The sequence below is a fragment of the Thalassophryne amazonica genome, chromosome 4 (assembly GCF_902500255.1).
Source record: "Thalassophryne amazonica chromosome 4, fThaAma1.1, whole genome shotgun sequence".
In the NCBI taxonomy this organism is placed as follows: domain Eukaryota; kingdom Metazoa; phylum Chordata; class Actinopteri; order Batrachoidiformes; family Batrachoididae; genus Thalassophryne; species Thalassophryne amazonica.
This window is the reverse complement of record NC_047106.1, coordinates 12090758-12115085: the sequence shown is the minus strand read 5'-3', so window position 1 is coordinate 12115085 and position 24328 is coordinate 12090758. Positions and strand designations below refer to the sequence as shown.

At 42.2% G+C, this 24328-nt stretch overlaps 1 protein-coding gene across 5 annotated transcripts in view; it reads left to right on the top strand.

The window, feature by feature from the left end:
• Positions 1–24328, top strand: part of LOC117509407 (1-phosphatidylinositol 4,5-bisphosphate phosphodiesterase eta-1-like) — a 277298-nt gene that overhangs the window by 155471 nt on the left and 97499 nt on the right. For all 5 annotated transcript variants that reach the window (XM_034169076.1, XM_034169077.1, XM_034169078.1 and 2 more), the window contains 3 exons: positions 1510–1680; positions 3480–3573; positions 20459–20662. In XM_034169076.1, coding sequence (XP_034024967.1) covers positions 1510–1680; positions 3480–3573; positions 20459–20662 — 469 coding nt within the window. The remainder of the gene's footprint in view (positions 1–1509; positions 1681–3479; positions 3574–20458; positions 20663–24328) is intronic.

The window sequence follows — 24328 nt, the reverse complement described above, 5'->3', positions numbered from 1 at the left end:
AAAACAGCTAACTGATCATCTGCAGAGGAATGGTCTATTTGAAGAGTTTCAGTCAGGTTTTAGAATTCATCATAGTACAGAAACAGCATTAGTGAAGGTTACAAATGATCTTCTTATGGCCTCGGACAGTGGACTCATCTCTGTGCTTGTTCTGTTAGACCTCAGTGCTGCTTTTGATACTGTTGACCATAAAATTTTATTACAGAGATTAGAGCATGCCATAGGTATTAAAGGCACTGCGCTGCGGTGGTTTGAATCATATTTGTCTAATAGATTACAATTTGTTCATGTAAATGGGGAATCTTCTTCACAGACTAAAGTTAATTATGGAGTTCCACAAGGTTCTGTGCTAGGACCAATTTTATTCACTTTATATATGCTTCCCTTAGGCAGTATTATTAGACGGTATTGCTTAAATTTTCATTGTTACGCAGATGATACCCAGCTTTATCTATCCATGAAGCCAGAGGACACACACCAATTAGCTAAACTGCAGGATTGTCTTACAGACATAAAGACATGGATGACCTCTAATTTCCTGCTTTTAAACTCAGATAAACTGAAGTTATTGTACTTGGCCCCACAAATCTTAGAAACATGGTGTCTAACCAGATCCTTACTGTGGATGGCATTACCCTGACCTCTAGTAATACTGTGAGAAATCTTGGAGTCATTTTTGATCAGGATATGTCATTCAAAGCGCATATTAAACAAATATGTAGGACTGCTTTTTTGCATTTACGCAATATCTCTAAAATCAGAAAGGTCTTGTCTCAGAGTGATGCTGAAAAACTAATTCATGCATTTATTTCCTCTAGGCTGGACTATTGTAATTCATTATTATCAGGTTGTCCTAAAAGTTCCCTGAAAAGCCTTCAGTTAATTCAAAATGCTGCAGCTAGAGTACTGACGGGGACTAGAAGGAGAGAGCATATCTCACCCATATTGGCCTCTCTTCATTGGCTTCCTGTTAATTCTAGAATAGAATTTAAAATTCTTCTTCTTACTTATAAGGTTTTGAATAATCAGATCCCATCTTATCTTAGGGACCTCATAGTACCGTTGGGGTTTTACATAATTATTGTATGGCCTTGCCTTGCAATATAGAGCGCCTTGGGGCAACTGTTTGTTGTGATTTGGCGCTATATAAAAAAATTGATTGATTGATTGATAATTCGATTAATCGATTGATCGTGTCGAAACCCCATCAGATTCATTGATGATCCAAATAATCATTTGTTGCAGCCCTAATAAATACTATGGCAAAAGAAACCTGTTCAAATATTTAGCTATTGTTATTGGAGAGATCTTATACATTTTATTAATTTAATTTAATAAATTTACTAAAATATATATTTAAAGTATTTTTATTTGGGGGAATTTTAGATGGATTAGAGTGGATTTATCCAGGGGGCTGCACTGGTTCCTACTCCAAAAGGTGAAAGATATAACAAAAGAAGTCCTACATCAGCAAAAAAGTCACGTTTCATCACATTTCCATCCATACAGGAGGCAGACACAGATGACCAGCAGGGGTCGCTGACATATGAGGAGTTTTCGGTCTTCTACAAGATGATGTCTCTCAGACGAGATTTATTCCTGCTGATGATGGCGTACAGTAACAGGAAGGACCATCTGACTGTGGACGAGTTGGCCAACTTCGTACACAATGAGCAGAAGGTGAGAGTCACTCAGAACTCTGCCTTCAGGTCAGAGTTCACAACATGTTCAATTAGGGGTGTTGTATCCAAAGTCCAAACCTCATTCCACACACATTCCAGTTAGAGATACAGACGTAGATTAAATTCCGGCTTTGCCACATGTTGCCCCTCTGCTTCAGACAATTTAGTTCACCTCAAATTGATTTGTCTCCAGGGAGCATCTTCGTTGTTTTTCACCATTCTAAAGGACAACAACAAAATTACAAACAGACATCTTTCTGAGTTTATGTTGTATTTACACGAGGAGTCTTTGGAAACAATTCCACAATGTTAGAGAAAAGGTTTGAATATTATCATTTTTAACAATAATTGAGGATTGAGAAGTGCACTGACGTTGTAACATTAGTTTAATGTTGTGCAATAAGGTGTTTTACCAGTAAACTATTTTTCATTTTTCAAGGTTGGAAGACGCCATATTTTGTACAATAATGGAGCATAAAGACACATCGGCCTCCGTGATGTGTTGTATTTCCATCTGTTGCTAAGAATATGTTCTTCTAAGCAGTTACGCACCACACAACCACCAAACTGTGCAACATGACAGCTGGATTGGTTGTGATTGAACTTTCGGGGAAACATGTTGGATGTGGACGGACGATAGACCTGCAGAATTTTTACCTCTCTCAAAAAAAATTTCTTCTATTTTCAAAATAAAATAACAAGTGCCAAAAGTACCGACTTTACTGGATTTTCTCACAGGCAGACCCCAAGTGGTGGGAAGTTGTGTGTCCAACTCCATAACCCTCAACACTGGAGTCCCACAGGGATTTGTCCTAAGCCCTCTACCATAGTCCCTCTACACCCACGATTGTACAGCCACACAAAAGTCAACCTCCATGGTAATGCTTGCAGACAACACTGATGACCAATCAGCCTATCTGAAGGAGGTACGTAGATGACCTTACAGCATGGTGTCATACCAACTGCCTAAAGCTGAATATCAACAACGCCAGAGATGGCTGAGGGCTTGGCAGGAAGAGTGCTCCTATGCTCCACTGATCATCGACAGTGCTCCAGTGGAGAGGCAGAGCTCCTTCGAGTAACTTGGAGTGAACATCTCAGAGGATCTGACCTGGTCTCGGCACTTACATGGTCAGGTTTCATCCTGGTTTATGAAATGGTCCACTGAAGACCAAAAGCCCACACAGGGTCAGCACAGAGGCAGCAGCACGCTGCACCAGATCTCTGCCCTCTTCTCAGGACATCTACATCAGATGGTAAAGATCATTCATGACTCCTCCCACCACAGTAATTACTCACTCAGCCTGCTGGATTCAAGCAAAAGGTTCTGTAGCCACATGGCCAACAGTGAGGAACTCTGAAAGGGTTTTTGTCATCAGTCCAGGAGGATCTTCCACGCAGACACGCTCATTCTTCCAACATTTACTACTGGACTTTGGACAGATTAAGGACTGGTTTATAGTGTTTTCTAGTTGTTTTTTAATGGTGTTTTCGGAGTGATTCAAGGCATGTTTGCACGTGACTTAAATTTCTCTTGAAGCTGCATTTATAGCAGAGACATTCCGACACATTACAGTATTTTTGTGCCATAAAATAAAATAATTTTCAGTTTTCTAGCCACAGAATATTCATCACTTATTGTTTAGTTGTTGGTGTGTCGCTGTAGTTTCCCCTCACATGTCTTTGCTTCACACACGGGTTTCCACCAGTCCCATATGGATGGACTGCTCACTGTTTGAAGGCACTTGAGGTTTTTGCATTTAAATGCAAAATGCATGGTTCCTTTTTCCTCTTCAGATGACCAACGTGACTCTGGACTTCTGTGCCGAGATCATCGACAAGTTTGAGGTCTCTGATGAAAACAAACAAAAAGGCGTCATGGGGATTGAAGGTATTATTGTTTGACTTTCTCCAATATTGTTTGTTCAACTTTTCATTTGTTACATTTGGCTCAGTTTGTCATTTTCATCTCATTAGCTTCACTTTTTAAAATATTTTGGCTGCTCCTGTTGACCACAGCGAATCCCATATGGATCTGGACGTTGAATTGGCTGAAGTCATTTTACGTAGGACTGTCGCATATGTCTGAGGAGAACAGGGCACAGGTGGCCTTGAATTGTAGACCTTGTGTTTGGGAAGCAAACACGCCAACTGCGACTACCACAATCTCCCGTAAACGTCATGCAAAGACATCGAAACAGATCCTTGTCATGTGACTGCTGGTCTGTATGTCACGCAATATGCATTATTTGTCCCATTGTATGAGCGACATCACTACCGTGCATTTTTAAATATTTTTAACTATTTACTGTGCAATTTTCTCCCATACATTTTCAAGCGTCCATTAGCTTTTTGTAAGAATGTTTCCATGATAGTAGGAAGATAAATCCAAGAGCTGCAGTGTTCGCAGGGATACACAACCTGCTAAAGGCTCCTAACTGGTGCTCACTCATAGCTGTCGCTATCCTCAGCTGTGTGTCAACAGAGTCGCCTGCTGGGTCCTGCTGCGCTCCGTTTCCTACTCCAAGAAGAAGCACCTGTCTGAGTTTCAGTAAAATTTCATGTTACTTTATAAGTACCAGAAGGGCAATTAATTTATACAGTCACCCCATCCATAATTACAGAATAAATATGATAAAAGAGATAAAGAATTAAATAAACAACCTTTAGCATTTACAATCAAAAACAGACATGGGGTCAAATACTTTGCATTGTATTTAAATACAAATACAAATACTTTAGATTTTCGAATTCCAAATACAAATACAAATACTTTGTACTTTTTCAAATACAAATACAAATACTTTATATTTTGAGTATTTCAAATAGTACTTTCTACGAACTATAAACAACAAATCAACACAAAAACTGATAAACCGGTGACAATTTATTGTGAAAATAGCATGACCAAATACTATTGATAAGTAAAGGACTGAATGTTTTATCACAAATTCACTATTATAATATCACAGGCAATAATCAAACTATCACAATATATATTCTGTTTCCATCAGTATTGCATCCTTTTGTATCCACCATATCACAAAACAATAAAAAAATGTCATATCTGGTGTGTCTCAACACGGTGTCACAGAGATTCCCAAGTTTGAAAAGTATTTGAAAAAGTATTTGTAAAAGTATTTGGAAATATTTAGGATCGGCAATGTATTTGAAATACAAATACAAATACTTTGAATTCAAAATCAGAAAATACAAATACAACTACAAATACTCCAAAAAATGTATTCAAGTATTTTCAAATACAAATACTTTTGTATTTGGCCCCATGTCTGATCAAAAACCATCACATCAGCAATAATCACAACCAGCCCAGCACAGCAGAACAATATGCAACATAATTTACAATATATCAAATGGCGTGAATCTATTCAGGTGTCATATAAAACAAATAATGAATGTTTTTCAGTTGTGCAATGGAAAGAATATTTGGCAGGTGCTCGCTGAATGATGTTCTATCTTTCCTACAGTCCGGATGGGTCATCCCTCCAGGTCTTTTTTGCATTGAATATCACTCCCGGTTCCGTTCTAGAAATTTCAGTTATTGATTTCCCTCGATGCAAGTTTAGTTCCTTTTTGTACTTTTTGCCTTTTATTTGTTTATGTAGCACTACTTTGCGTTTATATTTTCTCCACTTTCCCCGTAAATTTTCTGTCCGTTGGTTGTTTCATCTTTTGTTTGTCCTTATTTTATGGTGTTTCTCTATATGTGGTTCCCTTTTTTTGTCAGGATTTTCACTTTTGGTGAATCTTCAACTTTGTGGTTTTGGTTTTCCGGTGTAATTGTTTTTGGTGGTATTTGGGTTATATTTTTGGTGTCTGTCATCTGTTTATCTCTTCCTCCATTCTCTTCTTGGTTTGTCTGGTTGTTACTAACTGCTCTTTCTTCTTGTTGTATTCCTGGGATTGTGCGGAAAGTGGCCACGCAGGTCCTCCGTCCCCTTCGTTCATTGCTCAGGTTTGTTGGTCTCTCCCATTTGATCATTGCTGTGATGCCGGGGAAGATATGTCCCACTACCATGCCCTGCCCTGTCCCAGATTCTGGTTTCGTCTCTGTTCCTGTGCATCCCTCGGGGAAACCTCCTGTCACACCCTTGCCTCCTGTTGGGCATAATGGTTGCCCTCCTGGCTCTCCCATGGGCTGCTGTGTACCCCAGGACCAGACTCTTGGGGTTCCTTGGTCCCTAGTTCTGCCCCGTTGTCATCCATTTGGGGGTCTCTCTGGTTTTGGTCACCCGTTCAGGCTCAGGCACTCTATTCCCCTTGTTGAGGGTTGTTAGTTGTCTATCATGCCGCCTCCCGCCTCAGATTTTTCTGCCGGTTTTCCATGGTTTTGCCCTCTCTGGCACTTACCTTTGTCTTCCCTGGTCACGCCCCCTTCCAGCCCCCTTTGCACACCTGTTCCTCATTTCACACTCTGATTCTTCCACTAGTATTTAAGCCCTCACAGTCTCACAGTCCCTCACCAGATTGTTGCATATTGCACTTTCCAGCGTCACGCCTTTGTCCTGTTTTGCCTCGTAATATTTCAGACCTTGCCTGTGTTACCAACTTCCGCCTCGTCTTATCCCTGAACTTGGGTCGTTTTTTGACTTTGCCTCTGCCTCAGCCCTGTGAACTCCTGTTGCCATGTATTTGGAACTGTGCTTGTTTTTTTGGACTCTGCCTCAGCTTGCTACCTGCCTGTACCTCCATTACGCTGACTGATTTCCTGTGTACCGAACCTATTGCCAGCTTACCAGATAAAGTTATTTTTTCTTACTCCAACACTTGTGTCTGTGAGTCTGCATTTGCCTCCTACAACTTTCAGGGTCAAGCCACCACGAACCATGACACCAGGTTTACCAAACCAACCACTACATGATTTAATGTTATGGGATGTTTTATATACTTCATTCATCTAATTGAATACATTTTCTAAAATATATGTTTTCAGTATTTTTAGGCAGTGGAGGGTGAATTTCAGTGAGATCAGTGGATTGATCCATGGGGATTGCCCGAGTCTTTTCATATAATGCCACATGAACCAAAGGTGCTTTTTAAGGGAGGCGGCGGTGGCGTGAGGGTTAGCAGCAGCATCTGGAGCAAGAAAACTATGCAGTCAGAATGAGGACAGCAGAACAGAGAAAATCAGAGTGTGACAGGTTTGAGAGGAGGAGGAGGCACGACGTCGCGCTGTGTGTTGCTCTGATCACGCCAGTACGCCTGACGTCATCCCTGCGGGTCACAAACGTGTGCGTTTAATCAGGTGTGACACACACATCTGACAGTAATGTACAAACAGGCTTTTAACATTTAACATTTTTTTTAACAATTTAACATTTGGAAAGCGAAGCGCTTACGACACCATGACGACAGCACCTGTTTGATGACATCACTGACCTTCCAAATCAAACAATTCTCCCTGTGTGCGTGTTTTTTAATCATACCAACTTTTCTTTTACCTTCTGATCTTCTTCTGCACTTTTTCCCACTTGGGCAGAGAAAACAAGACAATTCCATAATTCATGATTCTGAGTTTTTTTTTATTTATTTATTTTGACAGAATGAACTGGAGACATGACTGAAATATATTCATTAGTTTCTATAAACTGTACAAAACAATGTGTCTTCTTTAAAGTGGAATTAAAATCATCATTAAAATCACGCACATGGGCAGGCTCCTCCCAGGTTGAAACGGACCATCCGATCAGAACACGCAGCAGCCGATCTCATTGTCACATCACCCACGTGAGCTCTGTTCCACATCGGTGTCCTGCGGCACGTCATCCAGACGCGCCAGCAGATGTGGACATGAATGAGACGACCGAACTGCTTCTCATTCATGTCATTTCATGACTGTATGTCTGTGACCATGGGTCATTTACAGAGAAACAGACGGGTCATATTTGTATTGCTCCCTTGATAAATGTGGTGTTTTTATATGGTGTGTGATTTTAATATTTTTTTGTAATACTTCCATGTCCTTCCAGATATGAGGCAGATTCCTGCAGCTTTCAAAGAACAGCTCCATAGCTCAGTGGTAAAGTTCCTGACTGGCAGTCAGAGCTTTTGAAAGGTGCGGGTTCGCATCCAGTGGGTGGTGTGTGTCTTTCTTTTTAAAAAAAAAAAAAATTTCCACATAAGTTGCGCGATGTGGTTCCACAGGTACCAGCTGGTTTGTATTTTTTATTTCTTCCACATAAGCGGCGCCATGTGCTGCCTCTCGTAAAGACACCGGTGTGTGCAGGAACTCTCGCACTGGGTTTGTGCACGCCTGCCCGTTGGCATGATGTCTCGTGGTGCACTAATTTCAAACTGTTTTGCGCTGTTTCACCATAGTCAACCAGACATCGACCAAAGTTCCCATTATGTGTGAAGGGACGCTTAGGTTTTCACTCCAATTTTGATCTTATTCAGATCAAACTTGGTGGAAGGTTTGGCATTTCTATCACTGCATGTTGTGACAGTTCCATTTTGTATGATTTTATTTATTAGAGTCAAAGCAGATGGTCACCCCACTGAGTCTGGTCTGCTTGAGGTTTCTTCTTGTAACCAAAAACACTGAGGGGATTATTCCTTCTACCTATGTCATTGTGCTTGCTCACGGGGTGGGTAAGGTGAAAACCTCCTTCATGTATTGGGGCTACTTTTGTTGTGATTTGGGATGATATAATAACTACCAGAAAGATATGACTTTAATGGGACTTCAGAACTGTTCCAGTTCCATGATTTGTAAGCACATGAAATATCATAGATATATAAATTATGTATTTTGTCCTAAAAATCATGATGGGGACTGGGTGGTGTCCAGTTTGGTGACCTCAGAGTTGCAGCTCTGCTTTTGCAGATGATGTGGTTCTGTTGGCTTCATCAGGTGGTGACCTCCGACGTGCACTGACCAAGTTTGAGTGTGAAGTGACTGGGATGAGAATCAGCAACTCCAAATCTGAGATCATGGTCCTCTGTTGGAAAATGGTGGATTGTCCCCTCTGGGACAGAGGAGAGTTACTGCCCCAAGTGGAGGAGTTTAAGTAGCTTAGGGTCTTATCCAGTGGGGGTAAATTGGAGCAGGAGATCGATAGATGGATTGGAGTGGTGTCTGCAATTTTTCAAACATTGTACTGGACTGTCGTAGTCAAGAAGGAACTGAGCCAGAAGGCGAGGCTCTCAATTACCAGTCGATTTATACTCCTCTCTTCACCTGTGGTCATGAGCTTTAGGTAATAACTGAAAGAATAAGATCACGGGTACAAGGAGCAGAAATGAGATTCCTCCAATGGGTATCTGGGCTTACACTCCTGGACAGGGGGAGAAGTTTGATTATTGGGGGTGGGGGAAGCTTGGAATAGAGCTGCTGCTTCTTTGCATCGAAAGCATGTGGTGAGTTGAATGTGCCAACTGGAAGGAGGCCCCGGGGAAGACCCAAGACACGCTGGAGAGAATAGATTTCCAGGCTGGCTTGGGAATGCCTTGGTATCCTGCGAGAAGACTTACAGGACTTGGTCAAGGATAGGAAAGTGTGGATGAGCTGTTTGCTTTACCACCACCACGACCCGGACCCAGATAAGCGGCTGAAAATGAATGAAAGTCCTAAAAAATCACAGTGGCTCAAATATGGTATATAACTGGGGTAATGTTTTCAGTGATGTGTTCAGTAACTGCTTATTATGATCTGTACGAGTTATTGTTTGTAACTGTATATTTTTTAAAGGCCCAGTCACATGGTACTTAACGAAGGGCAACGAAGCCCAAACGAAAGAAGAAATCTGGACTTTTGTTGACTTTCATTGGCATCATTTAACATTCTCGCAGCTTTGTTCCTGCAGCTGGCGCTTTGTCAGACTGTCAAAAATTTTGAACAAATGCCGCCAAAAACCTCAATTCGTCCATATGAATTTGAAACAACAAAAAAGTTGTGCAATTTCCGACGGTACTTGAACACAGCAACAGCAGCAGTGATCTCCTCCTTTTTCATTTTTTTATTAAATACAAGGTCTCTGATAAAAGTAACAGACCTTATTATTTTTTTCAAAAACCATATGGATTTGAATCACGTGTGATTACATCAGACATGCTTGAACCCTCGTGGGCATGCGAGAGTTTTTCACGCCTGTCGGTTACGTCATTCGCCTGTGGGCAGTCTTTGAGTGAGGAGTCGTCCACCCTCTCGTCATTTTTTCATTGTTTATGAATGGCTCAGAGACTGTTGCTTTGTTTGATAAAAATTTTTTCAAAACTGTAAATCACAACTGAGTGGACACCATTCGATAAATTCAGCTGGTTTTCGGTAAAAAATTTTAACGGCTGATGAGAGATTTTGGTCTGGTAGTCAATCAATCAATCAATCAATTTTATTTATATAGCGCCAAATCACAACAAACAGTTGCCCCAAGGCGTTTTATATTGTAAGGCAAAGCCATACAATAATTACGTAAAAACCCCAATGGTCAAAACGACCCCCTGTGAGCAAGCACTTGGCGACAGTGGGAAGGAAAAACTCCCTTTTAACAGGAAGAAACCTCCAGCAGAACCAGGATCAGGGAGGGGCAGTCTTCTGCTGGGACTGGTTGGGGCTGAGGGAGAGAACCAGGAAAAAGACATGCTGTGGAGGGGAGCAGAGATCAATCACTAATGATTAAATGCAGAGTGGTGCATACAGAGCAAAAAGAGAAAGAAACACTCAGTGCATCATGGGAACCCCCCAGCAGTCTAAGTCTATAGCAGCATAACTAAGGGATGGTTCAGGGTCACCTGATCTAGCCCTAACTATAAGCTTTAGCAAAAAGGAAAGTTTTAAGCCTAATCTTAAAAGTAGAGAGGGTGTCTGTCTCCCTGATCCAAATTGGGAGCTGGTTCCACAGGAGAGGAGCCTGAAAGCTGAAGGCTCTGCCTCCCATTCTACTCTTACAAACCCTAGGAACTACAAGTAAGCCTGCAGTCTGAGAGCGAAGCGCTCTATTGGGGTGATATGGTACTATGAGGTCCCTAAGATAAGAAGGGACCTGATTATTCAAAACCTTATAAGTAAGAAGAAGAATTTTAAATTCTATTCTAGAATTAACAGGAAGCCAATGAAGAGAGGCCAATATGGGTGAGATATGCTCTCTCCTTCTAGTCCCCGTCAGTACTCTAGCTGCAGCATTTTGAATTAACTGAAGGCTTTTCAGGGAACTTTTAGGACAACCTGATAATAATGAATTACAATAGTCCAGCCTAGAGGAAATAAATGCATGAATTAGTTTTTCAGCATCACTCTGAGACAAGACCTTTGTAATTTTAGAGATATTGCGTAAATGCAAAAAAGCAGTCTTACATATTTGTTTAATATGCGCTTTGAATGATATATCCTGATCAAAAATGACTCCAAGATTTCTCACAGTATTACTAGAGGTCAGGGTAATGCCATCCAGAGTAAGGATCTGGTTAGACACCATGTTTCTAAGATTTGTGGGGCCAAGTACAATAACTTCAGTTTTATCTGAGTTTAAAAGCAGGAAATTAGAGGTCATCCATGTCCTTATGTCTGTAAGACAATCCTGCAGTTTAGCTAATTGGTGTGTGTCCTCTGGCTTCATGGATAGATAAAGCTGGGTATCATCTGCGTAACAATGAAAATTTAAGCAATGCCGTCTATAATACTGCCTAAGGGAAGCATGTATAAAGTGAATAAAATTGGTCCTAGCACAGAACCTTGTGGAACTCCATAATTAACCTTAGTCTGTGAAGAAGATTCCCCATTTACATGAACAAATTGTAATCTATTAGACAAATATGATTCAAACCACCGCAGCGCAGTGCCTTTAATACCTATGGCATGCTCTAATCTCTGTAATAAAATTTTATGGTCAACAGTATCAAAAAGCAGCACTGAGGTCTAACAGAACAAGCACAGAGATGAGTCCACTGTCCGAGGCCATAAGAAGATCATTTGTAACCTTCACTAATGCTGTTTCTGTACTATGATGAATTCTAAAACCTGACTGAAACTCTTCAAATAGACCATTCCTCTGCAGATGATCAGTTAGCTGTTTTACAACTACCCTTTCAAGACTTTTTGAGAGAAAAGGAAGGTTGGAGATTGGCCTATAATTAGCTAAGATAGCTGGGTCAAGTGATGGCTTTTTAAGTAATGGTTTAATTACTGCCACCTTAAAAGCCTGTGGTACATAGCCAACTAATAAAGATAGATTGATCATATTTAAGATCGAAGCATTAAATAATGGTAGGGCTTCCTTGAGCAGCCTGGTAGGAATGGGGTCTAATAGACATGTTGATGGTTTGGATGAAGTAACTAATGAAAATAACTCAGACAGAACATCGGAGAGAAAGAGTCTAACCAAATACCGGCATCACTGAAAGCAGCCAAAGATAACGATACGTCTTTGGGATGGTTATGAGTAATTTTTTCTCTAATAGTTAAAATTTTATTAGCAAAGAAAGTCATGAAGTCATTACTAGTTAAAGTTAAAGGAATACTGGCAGTTAGTGTGACTCGGGGGTGTTGACTCATTTAAACTAACATATTCATCCTGCTGTAACCAGGTTTCTGTAAGGCAGAATAAATCAATATGTTGATCAATTATTATATCATTTACTAACAGGGACTTAGAAGAGAGAGACCTAATGTTTAATAGACCACATTTAACTGTTTTAGTCTGTGGTGCAGTTGAAGGTGCTATATTATTTTTTCTTTTTGAATTTTTATGCTTAAATAGATTTTTGCTGGTTATTGGTGGTCTGGGAGCAGGCACCGTCTCTACGGGGATGGGGTAATGAGGGGATGGCAGGGGGAGAGAAGCTACAGAGAGGTGTGTAAGACTACAACTCTGCTTCCTGGTAGTGTCGCTTTAAGGACGGCCCACGGCACCTGACGGCGATCTGGCGCTTCGAGCCGTAGCGTCTCGCCGTTTCAAGTTGAAAACTTTCACATTTCAGGCTCTGTTGACCCAAGAAGTCGTCAGAGAACAGAGAACTTGCAGAAGAAGTCGGCATGAGGAGCTTATTTGGACATTCCATTGTTAACGGACATTTTGTAATGAAAGAACGTGCGGGCGAAACTTTAACGGGCAAGTTGGAACATGCCCAAGCTGTTAAACAATTTCTCAGTTACTCACTTGTTGAAAGCCATCAAAAGCCGCCTGAATTTTACAAATGGTTTTCAACACGGAGGTGTTTTTCCTGTCGCGGCACACACAGATTCGCCGAGTCGTCACGGAAACGACTCGGCGAATTTGCGCGTACGTCTTTCATTACAAAATGTCCTTAAACAGTGGAATGTCCACATAAAGTCCTCATGCCGGCCTCTTCTGAATCTTCTCTGTTCTCTCACGACGTCCTGGGTGAGTTAAGCCTTAAATTAGAATGTTTTTAGGTCGAAACAGGCCGACGACGGCGCCTGGAAACGCTGCGCGACGTCCCGCTCCGTGGGAAGTCCTTACAGCGACAGAAACACCCTATAATCTCTCATCAGCCGTTAAACTTTTCACAGAAAACCAGCTTAATTTCTCCAATAGTGTCCACTCAGATATCCCTCACAGGTCCAGAAAAAATGTTGATAAAGCAACGCGCGCCGTCCGCAGCGGCTATTCAGACGAAGAGATTCCGACCGGCAGGGTGGAGCACTCCTCACTCAAGGCCTGCCCACAGGCGAATGACGTCACCGACACGCGTGAAAAAACTCACGCATGCGCATGAGGGTTCAAGCATGTCTGATGTAAAAACATATGAATCAAATCCATTTATTTTTTGAAAAAAAAAATAAAAAGGACCGCTTTTTTCATCACAGACCTCGTATAACAATATGAGTGTTGGAATGACAATCCAGCCCTTATGTACATGTGGCAACAGGTAGATGATTCAAATGATTATATAAAGAGCTGTTCTGGAAGGCAGAATTCATTTTGTGGATCCATGGCAACTGGTGGAAATAACCACACACGCAAGGTTGGGTAGGATTACTTTGAAATGTAATCCAAAAGTAATCACATTACAAGTAATCCAAATGTACGTACATACATACAAGTAATTCACATGTATTCTTCAAAGTAATCCTACCCAACCTTGCTTACATGGGGAGTCAATGCGCATTCACATGGACTGATCAATTTACTGCTCTGATAGATTCAATCATCTTTACACTCATATTTATTCCCCCTTTTAACAGTTTTCTGTTTTAAATCAATATATAGTAAGGCTTAGTAACGTACAGCCCCAATCAGACCCGGTGCCACGAGGGGCGTTTGGGGGCGACGCCCCCTCACGTCATCAACCCCGCCCCCTCGATGTGAGAGTTATCAAAAAATAAAAAGAAAAAAGAAAGAAAAGAAATACTGGAAAATATAGCAAAATATTAGTTATTCAATAATATCACGTATTTAAAAAATAAACCAAATTAATTAACTAAAGTAATTAATTTTAAAACAAATGGATATGGCGTGTGTCTGTGTTCAAGCGATTTGATAGGATGAGGGTTGCCCTTGTCAGTGTGGCAGAGGGCAAGGATCCTGAGGACACCTGACGCCTCTGCCCCGAATCATCACATTTGTGATCAGCGCTCAAGAATGTATACTTCGTGGCATTCGTGACTTGTCGTCGTTATGTGTACATGCAGCATTAACACCCTCCCCAAGTGAGTCGTGCTGCATGATCTGCCTTTTCCTTGGTGGACTTGAATCCCAGGAACTCCAGCTCTGACACTGCTTGAATAAATTGAGCATGCTTTAGTTCATCGACCTTGCCATAATCACTGGAGTCAGGATCCTTGCCCTCTGCCACTGCTGCAACCTGTTACAATTAATGGCACGTGTTGCTGGAGAATTATCAGGAACCATTACGCACGGTCAAGAATAGTGTTCCGTGTTGTTGCACGCGCTATTGCGTGCTATTGTGCATAACAGCGCATCGTTAAGTTCTGTCACATCGTGAACAAGGTCAATTGTCTCCACACACACACCCATATTCATCCAACCAAATTCAGATCGCTCCAGTTTTTCAGAAGAACTTTGTGACTGCATGCGTAGTTGGGCTCTGTGCCATGGAGTGGCGCACATGCCCAATTGCGCTGTGTTTGCGCTTGTGATGGAGGGCTGTATGTGGGGTTAATCTACTGTCCCGTGTCGTTTCTCAGATCAGTTGTTGGTTTGGTTTTGTGGTATGCAGGAGATCACGTGACCGAGGGTCTATACGTTCAAATAATAATAAAAAAAATACTGTCATCACTATTTACTCTTTACTCAGTCAGTCTCTTACAATGGTGTAGCCTAAATACACGAGCTTTCCAGGAGCGCACCCAATTCATTACGCACACTCAGAGGCACGTCCCCTCCGGTGCGCACTATTTGGGGGGGGGAGCGACCCCGCTCCCTGTGATAAATTCATTGCCCCCTTAATATTTTTTTTTCTGGTGCCGGGCTTAGCCCCAATTCCAATGAAGTTGGGACGTTGTGTAAAATGTAAATAAAAACAGAATACAATGATTTGCAAATTGTCTTCAACCTATATTCAATTGAATACACCACAAAGACAAGATATTTAATGTTCAAACTGATAAACCTTATTGTTTTTGTGCAAATATTTGCTCATTTGGAAATGGATGCCTGCAACACATTTCAAAAAAGCTGGGACAGTGGTATGTTTACCACTGTATTACATCACCTTTCCTTCTAACAACACTCAATAAGCGTTTGGGAACTGAGGACACTAATTGTTGAAGCTTTGTAGGTGGAATTCTTTCCCATTCTTGCTTGATGTACGACTTCAGTTGTTCAACAGTCCGGTGTCTCCATTGTTATATATTGTGCTTCATAATGCGCCACACATTTTCAATGGGCGACAGGTCTGGACTGCAGGCAGGTCAGTCTATTACCTGCACTCTTTTACTACAAAGCCACGCTGTTGTAACACGTGCAGAATGTGGCTTGGCATTGTTTTGCTGAAATAAGCAGGGACGTCCCTGAAAAAGACATTGCTTGGATGGCAGCATGTGTTGCTCCAAAACCTGGATGGACCTTTCAGCATTGATGGTGCCATCACAGATGTGTAAGTTGTCCATGCCATGGGCACTAACACACCCCCATACCATCACAGATGCTGGCTTTTGAACTTTGCGCTGCTAACAATCTGGATGTTGTTTTTCCTGTTTTGTCTGGAGGACACGACATCCATGATTTCCAAAAACAATTTGAAATTTGGACTCATCAGACCACAGCACACTTTTCCACTTTGCATCTGTCCATTTCAAATGAGCTTGGGCCCAGAGAAAGCGGCGGCGTTTCTGGATGTTGTTGATGTATGGCTTTCGTGTTGCATGGCAGAGTTTTAACTTGCACCTGTAGATGTAGCGACGAACTGTGTTAACTGACAGTGGTTTTCTGAAGTGTTCCTGAGCCCACGTGGTAAGATCCTTTACACAATGAAGTTGGTTTTTAATGCAGTGCCGCCTGAGGGATCGAAGATCACGGGCATTCAGTGTTGGTTTTCGGCCTTGCTGCTTACGTGTAGAAAGTTCTCCATATTCTCTGAATCTTCTGATTATATTATGGACTGCAGATTTTTCATTTTCAATTTTCAATTTATTTTCATTTATATAGCGCCAAATCGCAACAGAGTTGCCTCAAAGCGCTTCACACAGGTAAGGTCTAACCTTACCAACCCCCAGAGCAACAGTGGTAAGGAAAAACTCCCTCTGAGGAAGAAACCTCAAGCAGACCAGACTCAAAGGGGTGACCCTCTGCTTGGGCCATGCTACAAACATAAATTACAGAACAATTCACAGAACAATTCATGGACGAATCTACAAGAAATGCTATTGGCGCACAGGACAGGTGGATCGCCAACACGAATACAACTCCCATCTCTGGATGGAGCTGCACCTTAAACAGAGAGAAAAAAAAAACAGAATCAGGCATCAGAAAGACAAAAAAATACTGTATAATTTGCCAGCATTAAACAACAAGGAAAACAGAGAAATACTAAGGTGATCGCCGGCCACTAGCCCTAAACTTCACTAAAAGACCCAGAATTTAGGTAAAGTTGAGGCCGCGGCTCGCTCCAATTACTAATAAATGAATTAAAAGAGTAAAAAGTGTAAAACAAACTACCAGTATGCTAGTCATATGAAAGGGAAAATAAGTGTGTCTTAAGTCTGGACTTGAAAGTCTCCACAGAATCTGACTGTTTTATTGACGCAGGGAGATCATTCCACAGAACAGGCGCACGATAAGAGAAAGCTCTGTGACCCGCAGACTTCTTATTCACCTTAGGGACACAAAGTAGTCCTGCACCCTGAGAACGTAAAGCCCGGGCCGGTACGGAAGGTTTAATTAGGTCAGCTAGTTAGGGAGGTGCCAGTCCATGAATAATTTTATAGGTTAGTAGCAGAACCTTAAAATCTGATCTCACTGGGACGGGAAGCCAGTGAAGGGATGCCAAAATGGGTGTAATGTGGTCGAACTTTCTGCTTTGTGTCCTAAGTCTGGCTGCAGCATTTTGAACCAATTGGAGACCCCTAATGCTAGACTGCGGTAAACCAGAAAATAGAACATTGCAGTTGTGCAGATGATGGAATCCCTAAATTCCTTGCAATTGAACATTGAGAAACATTGTTCTCAAACTGTTGGACTATTTTTTTTTCATGCATTTGTTCACAAAGTGGTGATCCTCGCCCCATCTGCTTATGAATGGCTGAGCCTTTTGGGGATGCTCCTTTTATACCCAATCATGACACTCACCTGTTTCCAATTAACCTATTCACCTGTGGAATGTTCCAAACAGGTGTTCTTTGATTATTCGTCAACTTTCCCAGTCTTCTGTTGCACCTGTCCCAACTTTTTTTAAACGTGTTGCAGGCATCCATTTCAAAATGAGCAAATATTTGCACAAAAACAAAGTTTATCAGTTCGAACATTAAATATCTTGTCTTTGTGGTGTATTCAATTGAATATAGGTTGAAGAGGATTTGCAAATCATTGTATTCTGTTTTTATTTACATTTCACACAACGTCCCAACTTCATTGGGATTGTGGTTGTAATACAGTGATACAGCAGCCACCACGGTTTTTTTTTAATTGAAGCAACATGGAGCGTGCAGCATGTCTTCAGTCTAAACAGTGAGGATTCTGATGATGAAGGAGATGATCCCTCTGTTGTTTTGGACAAGCAACCAGAGCAGGTGGCTCCACCGACATGCGCACAGATCTCCACAGTGGGTCGGATCACGCGCTTCTGTTTGCAGCTTCTCCAGGACTCAGGTACTACAGAGGTCCATCCCAGCACTTAGTCCTGGAATGCAGAGCAGGATGCAGACACACACTGCTCCAACAGTGGCTCCAGGCACGTTTCGTTTAAAGCGTGGAGATCAACGTTAGCTTCAGTATCATTTTGTTCGTTTTGTGCTCTTGTTTTGCAGGCCATTCGGTGATGGGAAAAGTCAAAAGCTCATTCATCCACCTTTTCTTGATGATTTGTGACTTTTTTACTTTTTTCCCTTTGTTCAGGAATCGTCATATGCCATGTGACTGGGCCATAAGGCACTAATGATGTGTAGTTGTCGGTTTAAAGCACGGTGAATTTCTTTTACTTGAACTGAACTGAAAGCACTCCACAAATAAAATATTATTAACAAGGATGAGTTGAAACAATTCAGTCCAAAACCTTCCATTTCCACCTGTTCAGTGATGACAGGAAGCAGTTCTCTGTCACAGGGATGAGAATGGCTAAAGAAAAAAAACTCTGAAAATTGGCGGGGGTGTGAGGGTGGACGTAGGCCCCCAGCAGGGTCCAGGGGTGCTGCCCCTGGCAGGGGGCCACAGGTTTTGAGCATTTTAGAGGCATTTTGGGGCCACCACAGAGACCTAATTTCATGAATTTCCATTTTATATTTTTTGTATGTTGGGGTCTTACTGTAATAGAATCTGTCTGGGGGGGCAGAGGAAGGGAGGGGGCAGCAGCTGGCCCTGCTACGCACCCCCCCAACGGATTCACGCTGATTTCAGGAATGGCCCAGAAATCCAGAAAAGTTGGCAAGTGGATCCACGGAAAATTCTCAGCCCTGCTGTCAGTGTTTTTAGTTTGCTCTGCAACTTCACACTCTGTAGCCGTTTAGCCTGTGATGGGATTTTCATTCTTAGATATAGTGGACTGATTTTCTCTGTTTTTGTCATGAATAAGACAATGAATCAAAAAACACCTAAAACAATAATAATAAAAATGGAGTTGAGGCTGAAAAATCCCAAAGTTCCCTTTTAACAACATTTTTCTGAATAAATGATGCCGTGGGCAGTACAGTATTTTTAAAGTTTTTTTTCAAATTATTTTCATTTATATAGCGCTAAATCACAACAGAGTTGTCTCAAGGCGCTTCACACACGTAAGGTCCAACCTTACCAACCCCCAAAGCAACAGTGGTAAGGAAAAACTCCCTCTGAGGAAGAAACCTCAAGCAGACCAGACTCAAAGGAGTGACCCTCTGCTTGGGCCATGCTACAGACTTAAATTACAGAACAATTCACAGAAACAGAACAATTCACAAAATGAATATACAGGAAATGCTGTTGGTGCACAGGACAGGAGGATCTCTAGCACAAATACCACACCCACCTCTGGATGGAGCTGCACCTTAAACAGAGAGAAAAAACAATCAGGCATCAGAAAGACAAGAAATACAGTATAATTTGTCAGCATTAAACAACAACAAAAACAGGAAATACTAAGGTGATCGCCGGCCAAACAGTACAGTAGCACATTGAGAGGGTCGCAGGTTTGAACACACCCTGGTCCTTGCCTGTTTTCCCCGTGTTTGCGTGGGTTCCCTCCAGGTGCTCCGGGTTCCTCCTGTTTCTGAAGTCATGCAGATTTGGTGAATTGGTACTCTGACAATGACCGTAGGAGCGGTCACTGTTGTCCAGTGACTGCTGGGATGGGTTCGAGCCCCCCGTGATCCTGAACAGCACCGTGTAGGTCCAGAAAATGAATGATGTTACTGTTCAATTAATTAAAATGAATAATAACCAAAACAACAAAGAATCCCTAAAAATGTGACAATTTCTGCAGTTAGAGTTGATTATAAATTGACTATTAAATTAATCAGTAACTATTTTGATAATTGATTCATTGTTGTGTTTTTTTTTTTTTTTAAGAAAAATCCAAATTCTTTGATTCCAACATCGTAAATGTGAATATTTTTTGGTTTATTTTGCTCCTTGTTTCACTCCTGAGAACTTAACACTTGTCCTGAGGTACACTACCTGGTTAGGGCTAAGGTGAATTTTAAAATCAGTTTGGGGGAGCTGATGGTCTAGTGGTGAAGTGTTGGGCTTGAGACCAGAGGATCCTCTGTTCAAATCCCAGCCTGACCGGAAAATCACTAAGGACCCTTGGACAAGGTCCTCAATCCCCTAGTTGCTCCCAGTATGTAGTGGGTGCCTTGTATGGCAGCAGCCTGACATCGGGGTGAATGTGAGGCATTATTTTAAAGCTCTTTGAGTGTCTGATGGAGATGGAAAAGCAGTATATAAATGCAGTCCATCCTGTCTGGCAGTAAACTGCATATATCTGGGTTGTGGACAAAACAAGACATTTGACATCTTGGGTTCTGGATACCAATCATCAACAATTTTTATTTTTATTTTCTTGACATTTTATTGACCTTGCGACTAATCAACTAACAAAGAAAATGATTGATTCATTGATTTTGAAAGTAATTGTTAGCTGCAGTCCTTTCTGCAGTACAGCGTCTGTTTTCCTAAATTTATTTCCTGCTCAAATGTGTTTTCTTTCAGCTTTTACCAGTTTCATGCGCAGTCCAACATGCGACATTTTCAACCCTTTACACCACCAGGTGAACCAGGACATGGACCAGCCTCTCAGTAACTATTTCATCGCCTCATCTCACAACACGTACCTGACCGGAGATCAGCTGCTCTCCCACTCCAAGACCGACATGTACGCCTGGGTGCTGCAGTCTGGCTGCCGCTGTGTCGAAGGTAAACAGCTCAAACAACACACATCACAGACGTTCGTGTCTCTGAGTCCTCGGCCTTTGACATTGAGAGGCACCTGGGAAGAGCTTATGAAGTCATGAGCTCGCTGGACAGAGGGGTGTGGTGATGCCGATATCTGCAGGAGAACAACGGTCCAAGTCTTTAGGGTCCTGTTGTGAAGGTTGGAGACTAACCAGTGACCTGAGGCGACAACTGGATGTCTTTGGTACTAGGTGTCTTTGGAGGATCCGTGGGTATTGCTGAAATAATTTTGCATCACACGAGCAGTTACTAAGAGAGATTAGGATGAGGAGGATCACTTTGTGAGGGAGCGTCAGCTTCAACATTTTGGTCATTTTGCTCATTTCTCTTTTGATCCATGCACCTGAGCATTTAATGCTGTGTTTACACTTGGCGCGATCAGACGCTACAAATTTGCGGGGGTCGCGTGGCGACATACGCACCATCATCGCCCGGTGTGTCGCTCTGCTTTTGCTGCGAAAATTCGCCCTTGTTGCGTCATTAAATAGGTGGAGCTTCCATTCCGCTCGCCAGCTCTGGTTGTCAGTCAACGGAGCGAGTTGTTGTGGAAAGCTGACAAACGTCATGAGACATTCCCAATTCAGGGAGTATCACTATTTGCTGCAGGAGCTGCGTCTGGATGACAGCCGCTTTCGGGGGTCCTTCCGCCTCTGCGGGACCCAGTTTGAGGACCTCCTGTCCCATTCACGCGCGCACATGTAAACAATTTAAAAAAAAAAGAAACTCTGCTGCCTGCTGTAGGGCTGCAGCTCGCTCTTCCCCCAAAATCTCTGTCATAATTGTGTTTAGAAACTAGTCACCATTTGTTTTATTATACATCTGTGTAGTTAATTGCTGCAGCTAGAGTACTGACAGGGACTAGAAGGAGACAGCATATCTCACCCATATTGGCCTCTCTTCATTGGCTTCCTGTTAATTCCAGAATAGAATTTAAAATGCTTCTTCCTACTTATAAGGTTTTGAATAATCAGGTCCCATCTTATCTTAGGGACCTCATAGTACCATATCACCCCAATAGAGCGCTTCGCTCTCAGACTGCAGGCTTACCTGTTGTTCCCAGGGTTTTTAAGAGTAGAATGGGAGGCAGAGCCTTCAGCTTTCAGGCTCCTCTCCTGTGGAACCAGCTCCCAATTCAGATCAGGGAGACAGACACCCTCTCTACTTTTAAGATTAAGCTTAAAACTTTCCTTTTTGCTAAAGCTTATAGTTAGGGCTGGATCAGGTGACCCTGAACCATCCCTTAGTTATGCTGCTATAGACTTAGACTGCTGGTGGGTTCCCATGATGCACTGAGTGTTTCTTTCTCTTTTTGCTCTGTATGCACCACTCTGCATTTAATCATTAGTGATTGATATCTGCTCCCCTCCACAGCATGTCTTTTTCCTGGTTCTCTCCCTCAGCCCCAACCAGTCCCAGCAGAAGACTGCCCCTCCCTGAGCCTGGTTCTGCTGGAGGTTTCTTCCTGTTAAAAGGGAGTTTTTCCTTCCCACTGTCGCCAAGTGCTTGCTCACAGGGGGTCGTTTTGACCGTTGGGGTTTTTCTGTAATTATTGTATGGCTTTTGCCTTACAATATAAAGCGCCTTGGGGCAACTGTTTGTTGTGATTTGGCGCTATATAAATAAAATTGATTTGATTAGATTTGATTTAATTAATAAAATATTCTCCACAGACAATTCACTCGCGCGCGCACGTAAAGAGAAGAAAAAAAGACACTCCGCTGCTTGCTGCGGGGCTGCTCCTCGCTCTTTCCCAAAAACTCTGTCATAATTGTGTTTAGAAACCACTCACCATTTGTTTTATTATACATGTGTGTAGTTAATAAGTAAAATAATCTCCATGGACGGTTCGCTCGCGCGCGCATGTAAAATACAAAGAAAAAGAAACTCCAATCCCGCTGCTGTGGTGCTGCTGCTCGCTCCAAAAACTCTGTCATAATTGTGAAATAAAGGACAAAAGAGACATAAGTCCTGTTCACAGGCTGCTACCAGAGACAGGACATGTTCACATCTTCAGTCAATCTCCAGACATCTCTACATCATTACATATTCAGTCCCTGATTGGTCATCGCGGCGTGACGAGACGAAAAAGTTCCGATTTTTCAACTTAGGGAGGAGGGCAACGCGACGTGATGCGATGCAATATTGCGCCACAAACGCGGCAATCGCTCTAAATTGCTTCACTTGCGTCGCTTCATTCGCGTCCATCGTGTCGCGCTGCGTGACTTGGCACCAAAATGCGTCGTTCCACAGGGATTACATGACAACCTGTCGCTGCTGTCGCTCACGTCGCGCCCGGTGTGAACGCAGCAGAAGACCCCAATAATGGAGAAGGCCACAGACACACCCATGCTTCATCTGGCTGCGGCAGATAGATGGTTATTTTTGAGAGGTAGGAATGGACTGGTTGTCTGCCTGGGTGGTTGCCATCCAGTACCCAAGGTAGGTTTGTAGTGTTGTGGAGAAAATAATTATTTTGAGTCAGAATGTGATCAAGTCAAGTCTGGAAGCACGCCTTGGTGCCACACATTGATGCAACCACCGCACCACAGCATTGATCATGGATGGCAACCACCCAGGCAGACCACCAGTCTGTCTCCACTTCCCGAAATGAACCATATGTCCACTGCAGCCAGGTGAAATGTTGGCATGTCCTTGGCCTTCTCCAGTTGCTGCGGTTCTCTACACTGTGGCACCTGTGTGCTCGGTCAGATTCAGGATAGCACGCCACGTGGTTGTTGTGTCTTTGCCAACTGGGACCCTCACAGGGGATTTGCACCAAAGACATGAAGCCATCACCTTATAGGTCACTGGATAGGGTCCAAGTATCACAACTGTACAGCAAGACTTGAAACACTTGCACTAAAGACTGGGACCATGGATCTCCTGCAAAAACAGCTTCATCCACGTCTCCTTGTGAACTATCTGACAGCTACAAATAATCAAAACTATTTTCATTAATTTTAATAACTCAGAGTTCAAGTGCAGGAGTGCAAAAAAAAAAACTTCTTTTCAGCCACGAGGTGGTGTTGTTTTGAGACAATGAGAACTTCCCACTTGTCCTAGGGTACACTAGTCCTAGTCCTAGGTTCCACTAGTCCTTGTTAGGGTTAAGGTGAACTTTAAAATCAGTTTCGGGTTGTAATGTACACCATCAAATAATATATAGAGGTTCGGACCAGTGGAGCCTCCCCAAGACAATAATATTCAGCACTTCAAATTTATTGTAACTGTTTTTTGTTTATTTGCTTTTTTTTTTTTTTTTTACACAAACAGTTACTCTTCAACTTAACACTCGAATATAACTGTCAAACACAAACGGCTTAACACTAAAATATTAAAAAACATACAGATCCAACAAAAGCACTCAGCACTTTGAAGATTATTTTATTGTTCCTCTGGAGGAAAACGCTACCCTGTACAGAAATTCTAAAAATGATGCCTTTTATGAAAACACTTTCAAAAAATAAAGTAATTTTAAAAAGTACTGTAAACCACAAAATGATAAATTGGATAAATACAGTACTTGTCCCTTTAGTGTTGCTACAGGATACAAAACCATGTGGTAAAGAATCGTGCAGGACGTGTCAGCTGGTCAAGGTCATGATGATGATGATGATGATGATGATG